We start from the raw sequence: 11,217 nt of genomic DNA, 5'->3' as shown, positions 1-11,217 counted from the left end.
TTATAGGGGGAAAATCATGCTGCACCAGGCTGATTCCCTGAAAAATGGATCAATCCACATTTCCAGTCTGTATCTGGTCTAAGTAGCTCTTCTGAAGGCTGCTCAATTTGATTTTCAGCCCAGAATGTTTGTAAATAGGACACGTTGTGGCACTGCTAGAATTGAACAAGCTACAGATAGACTTACTCAGCTCCTTGGCTGGGAAACCACTGGGGATCCCATCTAAGAGCTGGATCTGAAGAAACCTATTTATTTAAAAATATGTCCCTACTGTGCTTGCCTGGCTGAGGCAAGTTTCACTTTCACTGAGCTTCTGGTTGTCTTTTGCTATGTAATGATGACTGTCTGAGTAATAAATAGTAGAGCAAATTTCTCTGGATTTTGACCACCATGACCTGACTGGAATTGTAGCAAATGGAGCAAAGGTTCAAAGTAAAAGAGCCAGGCAACAGAGAGAGAAAGGGAAATGCAGCGTCTGCTCTAAAACGAAAAGTAGTACAATCATAGTGATATAAAGATAATTTGTTTCCAAGTGTGGCAAAAATGGTTAAACCACAGATTCCAGAATGGGCTTTCATTTCCTGGAACATCTTTTCAGATCAGTAGATGCGTGTACAAACTGCTTCTACTCCATTTGGACTGCTCTCTATCAATGGGGATGATCTCTGAAAAGACTTATACATGGAATTGCAGTTATGTACTCAAGCTTGGTTACAGCTCTTACCTGCACTCACTGTATAAGAAAGCCCTAAACTTTTATACTTTAAACTGTCAACATTTAAGAGTATCCATAGAAATGAGCCATAGCAGTTCAAGACCATTTTAATTAAAAAATATTTTCCTTCACATAAAAATGCATAGCTAAATCAAATGTTTACTAAAAGTCTGAAACAGAATTTTACAATAGGTAACCTTGAAAAAAAGAGTACATTTTCATCCAAGCACAAGCAGAGAGATCAAGAAACGTGTTTTCTAAAGCAAATGCAGGATTCACACTGACAGCTCTGTGCTAGGCAAGTTGCACTATTTATACAAATTAAACAAAATAAGTTGCAGAAGAGGCAGCTTACAATGTAAATCCAAATTAAAATCCAGTAGCTTTTGTAGGTACAAGCAGGACCAACATTTGAAAAGTATGTACTTTTAGATAAACTTTTTATCAACAAAGAAATCAACAAATCAAGTACATTTGGTTTGCAGTTTATCTTTCATAAGTAAACATTTGCCCCAGAGAAGTGAAAATTACTCCAACTGAAAAAAATAAAAGTTATCTTTTTGAAAATACAAACATTTAAAATGACCGTCTTTCATAGAAGACTTCAGTATAGAACAACACATGTGAAATCATAAGCCAACCAATGAAAGTGCATTGTTCTATGGATGCATTCCATAGAATTCATTCGTTTATGTTCCAGTATTTAAAAACACTGGCCACAGTCCAAAAAGTCTCTAACAGTGGGATATTACCCCTAAAGAACAGCTCTGTTGTATCACTATAAACTCACTGAAGTTTCTTGAGACATTGGCAGAGGGGTGTTGATCAGAAGAGGGATCAAAAGCAACAGTTTCATTGAGAAAAAAAATCGTATCAATGCATCTCAGTACTTAACTGGCTGTAACAGAAACACTCTGATCAAAATATATTTAACAAAATTCAAGAAAAGTGGGCCTTCAAAGTAGAATTAATTTCTATTTTATTAATTAAAGTAATTGTCTTAATTTAGAAGGCAAAGCAGACATGCTGCTTGTCAGTCAGAAATAATTCACAATGTGAACCAAGAACAGGAACAGCAGAAGGAAGGGAAGTCATCTGAATTGCACGTCATGTTTATACAATTGCTTATAACAAAGTCACAGGCTCTTCAATTGAACAGACGGATTCTTAACCTCTAATGGAAAAGAGCTAGAGCAGATTTTCCATATTCTAGCACCATCAGCATTTACAATTTCATCAACTGAGAAGACAAGCTAATACCTGCCTCATACTTTAAGGATACCTGTGTGTCAGTTTCACAAATGGTGACTGTTTCAAATGAACAGAATGCACCTCTGTTGCATTTGATGTAGTGCAAAAATAAAGCAGTTGTTTGTGTGTTCAAATCAATTGAATACCATGTTCCTAATCCCCACAGTACTCAATGTTTCTAAGAAATAATTGAATAAAAATAAAGCTCCCAGAGGCTCAAACTACACAGAATTTCAAATATGGCAAAAGCATCCATAAAGAACACTTGGAATTAGAGAAATACATATTGTAAATGAGACCCTGAGCATTCCTAAGCTGTACTGTAGTACATCTCCTGGAATAGGAGTGTTCCAGGCAACCAGTTAGAAAGATATAGAAATTCTCCCTATAAAAATTAGTGCTTTGTTTTGATCAGATATTACTAATTTACTTGCTTAATTACATAAGAATATATAGTTCCAGCAAATTCATATAGCCAAGTTTCATTCAAGAGATTCAAGTTCCAGAATATGTTCAAAACCATTTGGGAACTTTTTGCTTGGGAAAAAAAAGAAAACAGACTGTATGCTCCATATCGCTGATTACCAACCTTGATATCTGTAGTTTCTCATTATTCATGAAAACAGAAACACCTTCAAATCTAAAATATACCATATGAAAACAACTCATGTCTAATGAATGAGAAAGGAGTGAGGTTGGTAATATAAAAACCTAAACCTAAAGACAAGCTACAAAACCAGGAGTTCTTGTTTTTTTAAAGTAAAATACTCGCTCTGATATTAATTTGATTTTCAATAATATTTATTTGGCATTCAAATTAATTATCATTAAATTAATTCTAATGCAGTAAAACAATCTAAAATTTGGTAAGCATTAAATAACAGATGAGGAGTGGTACATACCTTTTCATGTGGCTAAAATATCTATGATTTTAAAAGGTAAAGGAATCTTGGTCATCCCACAATTTGTCTACCAAACAAATTTTCCATGAACCCAATTCAGCTATAAATCTGCTCATCTACCTTTCCGATTATGGGAGACTTGTAACCCTCAGGCTACCTAGATGATTGATATTTTACTATGTATGCTTTAATGAAATGGAATTTTGGTTGCTTCCTGTGTTCAAAGAGAGAAAAATATAGTTTTAACAAAATATTTTCTCTAGAACAAAAGCCTCCCAAACAATGCAATTTACACAATTGCCGGGAGGGGGGGATCTATTATTATGCTTCTTCTAGATCTCCAGTTCTCACAGGGATCAAGAATCATCCTGACTAGAATTCTGTGGGATTCAGAGCAGATAATTTTAGCATATGTACAACAGAAAACATGAACTGGTGCAGGACTTTGTACATCAACTACTGCTTGGCGGACTGGTAAAATGTAAAGATTTCACATTCATTATATCAGTTTCTATTCCAGTAATGCAGAGAAAATCAATGTGCTTGTTAACTATTCCTATACAAGTAGAGCCAACATGGTGGATGGATGTAATGTTTTCAAAAGTACAAAATGGCTATCAATGAAGTAGGTTATTAAAATCAAGGTGTTTTGAGTTAGGTGAACATTTAGAGTAACAAGAAGTTCTTACAAATAAATATTTCATGTGCTGGATTACAAACACCAGTTGATTTCTACTTCACTAGTACAATTCATGGAAAAAACTCATCTAAAATTTATAAAAGCAAAAAAGTCCCAAACTTTAACTTACCTATGAATGTATAAACACCAGTAGTTTCGATAGGACTTAGAAACTTGCAAATTGCTCCCAACCAAAACAACTAGGGCTTTGAATATAAGGGTTTGTTCACCTAATTGCATTCCTATTTGCAATACCTAGATAGAGAAGTTGTAAAAGTTGCAATGCAATTCTTTGCACAAACCCTTTGCAAATAATTTTTAAAAGTCTTCAAGGCAGTGGAAAACATTCCCTTGACCTGTAGTGTCTTGCCTGTGAGAGAGTAAACAGGCATGTGGCTTTCCTAACATTTTTAAGTTGTGTGTGTTACAACTGGGATGTCAATTTCAATGGCTGAGTGCCGAGACCTTGCAGAATATGGCTGGGAGGCATAGCTATGCACACTGGGCGCATGAGAATACAGAGGCTGCCAAAAAGGAGAAGGTAGTGTTTTACAAGCACAGTACCACAGGAATAAGAGAATGGCTGTGAACAATAAGCCCCCAGCACTGGCAATAGCAATGTACACAGAGATGTCAAAGGTGAAAACAGGCTCGTATTTTTTGTTCAGTTCCTGATTGTGAAAAATGACCCAGACAGATGGTGTCACACAAATGACACAGGCCAGAAGAAAGAAGAGGCCGGCCACAAGATGGCAGCCTGCACTGTTTATGAGACATCTGGCCTGCTTGATGTTGGGCACAGTTGAGATGAAGGCTGTGTTACACATGCCAATCAAACAAAGAAACAGCGCCAAGACAGTTGTTAGCATGCTTATGGGAAGAGCAAATTGCAGAATGCGCAGGTCCAACTGATCGACTGCTGTGTACCATTCAGTGTCATAAATCACACAGTCTTTGCTGCCATCAGAGCGAACACACTTAATCCAGAGCCCAGTGTAAACAGTCAGATTCTTTTCATGTTTGTTAAAGGTGTAGAGTCGCATTTGTCTCCAGTTCGGAAGCAGGGCAGCAGCAATGAGTCCCGATAAGGCAGCTGTTCCAGAAAGAAAGGCTAGGACCGTTGCAGCATGGACATCACGGCAACCCATTTTAGCCAATGAAAATGCCTCCTGGGGAAGAAAATGTCACCAAGTCAACAATATTCTCATCAATTCATTTTTCCCCGCAAGGATGAAGGAGAAATTATTGACATGGCTGTCCTAGAAGCTAAACTGGACACTTGGGAAGCCACTCTGGAGCCAGTGTTGTGCACTGGGCTCAGATCAAATGCTCCTCTGTTAAGAAAACAACGCTTCCCACCTACGATCAGAGATTAATGTCTAACTTTTAAAAAAAGATAGTCAACATGCTAGGTATTCCTTCAAGTATATGCTGGGATGAGGGTCTTTCTGAAGGACTGAGACTACCAACTTACCAAAATATATCAGGAATGACAGAGAAACACTTAGAAGTAGATAAACAGTTGCAACAGAGTAGAGAAGTCAGAGTGAGTAAATATAAATTGCCATGTTTTGAGCCAGTGGTCACATTTGGGCAGAACAGAAAGCCAGGATCCTGGAGGATCCTGGCATATTGTGAATAATCTGCATGCTGGTCCTCTTAGTCCACTTGCCTCTTCTAGCCCAAGAGCTAAATTAACCAGAAACTGAAATTGAACATGTCATCTGAAGCAGGGACCCTGGCTTTTTGGCTCCTTTTACAAGCCAGATTCACAAACCAGAGCTTGTTCTTCAACTCTGGCTTGCTTGGAGCGGCAAGTTAGGATAGTGTACTATACTTCCCACTTCTGGTTAGTTTGGCAGTTGCACTAGAGGGGATGAGCATGGTGCGATCAAGCACAGTGGGATCAATAGATGGTTCAGGTCTGGATCTGAGACTCAGGCAATCCGGGTTCTAGTCCCCACTCAGCCATGGTGCTATCTGGGTGACTTTGGGCCAGTCAAAGTCTCTCAGCCAAACCTACCTCACAGGGTTGTTGTTGTGGAGATAAGATTGAGAGCAGGAGGTGAATGATATAAACCACCTTGAGTTCTTAAAAAAGGGGTGGGGGAAGGCAGGATATAAATCTAAGAAATAAATCAGGGTTCCAGAATCCTGGCCTACTGTTCCAGGCAAATGGACAAATGTGGCCACCCATTTCTATTTTACTGAAGCAACTATTTTTGTCGTGCACTGCAGAATATGAGCATCCAAGCTAAACAGCCTAAGGGTGCCATCCAATCTGCCTGCTTTCATGAGCATCCAATCAAACATGGAGGCAGGGACTGCCTCTGCACTTCTCCTGCCTAGCAAGGGTACAGACACATGATTTTTGGTCATTTACATCGGTTGACCTAGCTTGCTGAGGGGTGGAGGCTGAGGCACCTCTGGGATGTGTCATAAGACAGAAGTGCCTCACTCCTCCTCCTCCCACTCCTCAGATGTCCTGTCTTCAGAGTGACAACCACTGTGGCTGCAAGGACAAGGGGAGGGCCCCTCAAAGACGGGATGCACACTGTGACATCAAAGGGCTTTTATGAAGTTGCAGCAGGAGTGCTGACTTTTCCTATGGCTGGACAATCAGTGTCGCCCAGCCATAGGACGGCACCCTAAATTGACTGTTGTTCTCTTTTCCTTTTTATTAACAGAAGGCTTTGCAAACGGGATTCATGTAAAAATTTCTCCTACTTTACCATCCTTCTATAAAGATGTCTAAAAACTTCACTTTCCAAATGCGTCTAGCTATCTTGAGCCTATAATGTGAAACACTGGCATTAAATGTTTTTGCATTGGATTTCAACCATAAGACTGTTACATGTTCACGTATAAACATGCTATATAGACTATATGGGATTAAACAACATTGGAAAACATCTTTCAAGTAAAACTCTTTAAGTACACATTTATCATTTATACACTGGTTTACACAACTTACCTTATATTTACAATGATAATATGAAGACTTATTGCCATAATCAATTTTGCACAGCAGGAGCTGAAGCTGAGAGCAATTCTTCAGCCCACCCAGGGAGTCCAAGTAGAAATTTGAAGGCATCGCCCTCTGGCTAATGCAAGTGTTTTTTTATTTGGACAGTTTTTTACTCTAGAGAAGTCAGTACAATATTCAGTAATGTAATAGTTCATCTTGTACAAGTAAGAACTTACAAGTTGTCCTAAATTTATAGGAAGGAGTCCTCAGTCTATCTTCACACACACCTCTTCCTATAATGTTATGTTTCTTTGTGCCAAAGGAGGCTATTTTATTTGAACTATAAATTGCTATCTTTCCACCTCTGTTCCTCAACATCTTCCTCCAAGGCAAATTGCAAAGATGAACAAAAGTGTTATAAAAATTATTGGCCAGGGCGGCTTATTTTATTCCAATGTATATATTTTAATTGTTATTGTTTTAATTTATTGTGTATTTTATTATGTTGTGAGCCACCCCGAGGCTACAGTAAGGGGCGGCATAGAAATGTTTTAATAAATAATAAATAAAAAAATAAATAATAAGATACGATCCCTTTTCAGACTTTAGGTCAGATCTGTTGCATGTATAATTAACAGATGTGTGATTAGACGGTGGTAGGAAAAAACTATACATGCATTCACACCCAACCTCTGCAGTGTGCCTCTCAGACATGGACAGGCAGCACTGTATGCAATCAGGAAGCAAGTTTCTTCAGGGTTCCTGGCTGCATTATGTGCTATGTATGCACAAAGGTGCATTTCAGAGGTTTGTTTAAAAGTTTGTATGGTGAAACTTCCCACTCTCCACATGGAGGCCCAGACTATGGTAAGCAAAGAGCTGTGCTTGAATAAATAACAGCTACATGACAAGAAGAAATTCAACTGGTGAAGCTTTTCTGTCCTTGCATTGATATGCCAGGAAAAGTGTCAACAGCTGAACCTCTACTTGTAATACAACTGGAGTCTTGGTTAAAACAAAAAGCTGACAATCCTAGTTCAAAGTTAAGGTGCAATCCAATCATTTTTAGTCAGAAAACAAGTTCTACAACATCTTGCATTCCCCACCTAGCCATGCTAGCTGGAAAATACTGTGAATTGTAGGACAGTTTTTCTGTCTGAATACACATGGGACTGCACCATTAAAGTTTTTAAGATCAATTTAAGAATGAAGTGCTATCCTGACTGTTTGCAAGACAATATATATTAATTCATGTATGCCACCCATGGTCCACATGCACGCCAGTACAGTATTAGATTTACATCCTGCCTTTCTGCCAAAAATGGTGTTCATGGCAGCTTACAATACTACAGATTAAGAAGAAAGTCTTAATTATAGTATAAAACAAATCAATTAAAATGGAATTAAAACCCCTTAATGGTAGAGGTTTAATTCAATGGGTATCCTCATTAATGTGTAGCATACACATTGCTGATACAGGCACAAGCATATTTGATCATGAGGAAACATTTACCTGGGGCCTGCATCTCAGCTCTGATTTTTTATGATCTCACTTCAACAAAATTGAGTAATAGATTACATATTGTCAGGCTAAAGAAGTCAGAGACATCTTACAGAATCTTAAAAACTTTTCTAGTGTTACTAATAATGACTAAGGTGACAGAACAACCCACAAGCAAGTCACAGTGTGTGAAGGGTTCAGCTATGAATCAGGGCACAAGAAACATTACACTATTTTAAACAGAAGCAGAGTCAGGGTGCCATCTAGTGTGATCCTCTGATCTTGGAGGATTGTGGACATCCCATGGAGATGGAAGAAGCACAAAGGCAAAGACTGCCTCCCTGAGCCTCCTGCAGGCTCAAATACAGCCACCACTGAAAGAACCGGGGGAGGCAGCTGCAAAGGCCAAGGGATGGTATGCTCGAGCTTTGAGGCTGACCTTCTGGGTCTGACTTTTTCTAGAGCTGTCCAAACAGCAGCTAATTTTCTGCAGGACTACATCTTCAACAGAGGAAAATGAGATAGAAGAGGAGCTGTGCTGGATCAAACCAACAGCCTTTTTAACTCAACATCCTCTTCTAACAGCCTACAGAAATCGCACAAGCAGGCCAGGAAGGCACACACCTTTAGGCTGCAATCTTGGGCTAAACTACATTGACTAGGGCCAAAACAGGCATTACTTTAAGTTTATGTCTAGCAGCTCCTTCTTCTCTCTAGCGAAGTGCACGCGGACGGATCCAGGGCTTAAAAGCCCCCTACCAACCACCACGTTAGGGTCCCGATCTGGATTGGAGGCCATGCTCCTGTAATGTCTGTTTTGGTCCTTCATGTTGCTTACTTCTGAGCAGCCATGTCAATGAGTGTGTTGTAATGACAGTCAGATGTAAACTCCTAACACATAAACACATCCCCTTCAAATCAAACACGTAGATCTCAGTGGAAAAGGCATCTCTGCCAACTCATTCGATCCAATCACTTCCATCGGTCGGCGCTAGTAAGAAAGAACCATGATTAGACTCCAATGCGGCGTCTCTGGCAGGCATGATGGGCCAGAAATAAACATGGAAGGGCCGAACTCCCGCGGACTCACCTACTTCCCACGCGCAACGCCCTGAGCTCCCCAACACCGCGTCTCCTCGGCGCTCCAACAGGAACGGCGCCTCCGCTCCCGCTCCCTCGGTGTTTCAGGAAGTGGCTGCCTTTTCCAGGTTTGCCCGAAGGGTCCTGGGATTGTAGTCTGTTTGCAATGCTCTCTGGCTCACCCTGGCTCTTACGAACTACAGCTCCCAGGCTCCCCTTCCAGCAATGATTAGTTGGGATGCAAACGCCTACCTTTCCGGCTTTTCAGGTTTTTGCTTCGCTGCTTGTCGCTTATCGCAAAAAGGAAACGGAAGATGCAATAAGGTGCATTGCTGTAGATGAGGGCTGCTTTGTTGATTTAGGGGTGCTTTGCCCCCCCTTTTAATTTTGCTGTCTGCTGTACAGTATATATTTCTTTTTATTATATTTATAGATATCTTCCGCCTAAAAATATACAATTAAATGGGTGTCAAGTTTCAGAAATCGGGGGTGGAGGTTAAGTCGTAGCCCCAGCATATGACAACCCTCAAGCTTTCAGTTCACGAAGAGCTATTTAAGAATATCAGTTTGAAAGGGCATCCGTAATAACATAACCATAACCATTAGTGGGGGAACCATTTAGGGTAACCATTTGTGGAGAATCATCGGGACGGCGGCCAGTGACAAGCAGGGTCCCCCAGGGCTCTGTCCTGGGACCGATCCTTTTAAATCTTTTCATAAATGACATGGAAGAAGGGGTGAACAGATCAAATTCGCAGATGAAAACTGGAGCAGTGGCCACAACTGAGGAGCAGGTACTCCAGATCCAAAAGGATCTGGACAGACTATGGAAGTGGGCAGGAGACAATAGGATAGCATTCAATGTGGATAAGTGCAAGGTCTTGCACTTGGGGCATAGGAATAGGTGTCATAAGTACAGGTTAGGGGACAAGTGGCTGGAGAGCAGCACTTGTGAAAGGGACCTCGGGGTGCTGGTTGACTGCAGGCTAAACACGAGTCAGCAGTGTGATGCGGTGGTCAAGAGGGTGAACGCCACCCTTGGTTGCATAGCCAGAAGCATGGCTTCTAGACCGAGAGAGGTTTTACTACCACTCTATAAGACTCTGGTGTGCCCGCAACTGGAGTATTGTGCTCAGTTTTGGGCCCCTCATTACAGGAAGTATATAGCCAGGTTAGAGTCTGTGCAGCGTAGGGCCATAAGGTTGGTGGCCGGTTTGCAGGGGATGCTGTATAAGGTGAGACTGAGGGAACTGCGGCTCTTTAGCCTGGAGGAGACTCAGAGGGGATCTGTTGGGGACATACAGGTATGTGAGGGGGTGTCACACGGAGGCGGGTAGAGACCTGTTCTCCCCTGCAGAGGAAGGCAGGATGCGCTCCAATGGAGCAAAGCTCAGGGAACCAAGGTTCCATTTAGATGCCAGGAAGTACTTCCTGACAGTTAGGACCCAGAGGGTATGGAATGGGCTTCCACTGGAGGTGGTTGAGGCCCCATCAGTGAGGATGTTCAAAGACAGGCTGGACATGAACATGGTGGGCATGTCATGAGTGGAGTTGGCTGGAGCCAGGGGTCAGACTAGATGGCCTGGGAGACCCCTTCTGACTCGCGCTGTTTCTGTTTCTATAAGATTCAAGACAGTTGAAAGGTCCAAACCTATGCATGTGTAGATAGGTCTACAGTTCCCAGCATGCCCAAGTCACCTTTGGCCAGTTGAATCATCCTGGGAATTGAAGGCCCTTTCTATCTAAACTTGCATAAGCTTGAACCTTTAATAAACTGGGAATTAAGTAGGTGGACTCACCCTTGACCATTGAAGACTAACAAGTCATAAAACTCAAATCAACCAAGGAATAGCATCCAAAACACAGCCTAATTAATTCAGCATGTCCAAGGGAGGCACTGGACTCATTTCTTGACCAGTTTTCTCCTTCAGCTCAAGGCATGTGACAAACATATGGAGAGCTTCACAAGCAGCTTCAGATGTGTCATGGCAGTGAGGTAGAACAGGGCCAGTGTCATGGATAAGTATGGTTGGGCAATGGTCAGAGGTCCTCACCATGGCAGGGGTCCACTGACAAGTGCCCCTGGAGTTGTTCCCTATTTACCCTACTGTCTGCGAGTTC

At 41.2% G+C, this 11,217-nt stretch overlaps 1 protein-coding gene across 1 annotated transcript; it reads right to left on the bottom strand.

Moving 5' to 3' along the window:
* Positions 1-846: 846 nt before the first annotated feature.
* On the bottom strand, positions 847-9,208 carry CLDN12 (claudin 12). The gene is made up of 2 exons (XM_044424904.1): positions 9,107-9,208; positions 847-4,716 (listed from the first exon to the last, which is right to left on the bottom strand). The coding sequence occupies exon 2, from the start codon at positions 4,693-4,695 to the stop codon at positions 3,958-3,960; it is 738 nt and encodes a 245-aa protein (XP_044280839.1). The 5' UTR covers positions 4,696-4,716; positions 9,107-9,208; the 3' UTR covers positions 847-3,957.
* Between the last annotated feature and the right edge of the window lie 2,009 nt (positions 9,209-11,217).

Source organism: Varanus komodoensis, unplaced genomic scaffold, assembly GCF_004798865.1.
Source record: "Varanus komodoensis strain SLA01 unplaced genomic scaffold, ASM479886v1 scaffold15, whole genome shotgun sequence".
Taxonomy (NCBI): domain Eukaryota; kingdom Metazoa; phylum Chordata; class Lepidosauria; order Squamata; family Varanidae; genus Varanus; species Varanus komodoensis.
Note: the sequence above shows the minus strand (reverse complement) of the source record. Positions and strands in the feature narration are given on the sequence as shown.

What these genes read in the sequence shown, in the direction of transcription:
- CLDN12 (XM_044424904.1), bottom strand. Translation starts at nt 4,695, where the DNA reads ATGGGTTGCCGTGATGTCCATGCTGCAACGGTCCTAGCCTTTCTTTCT.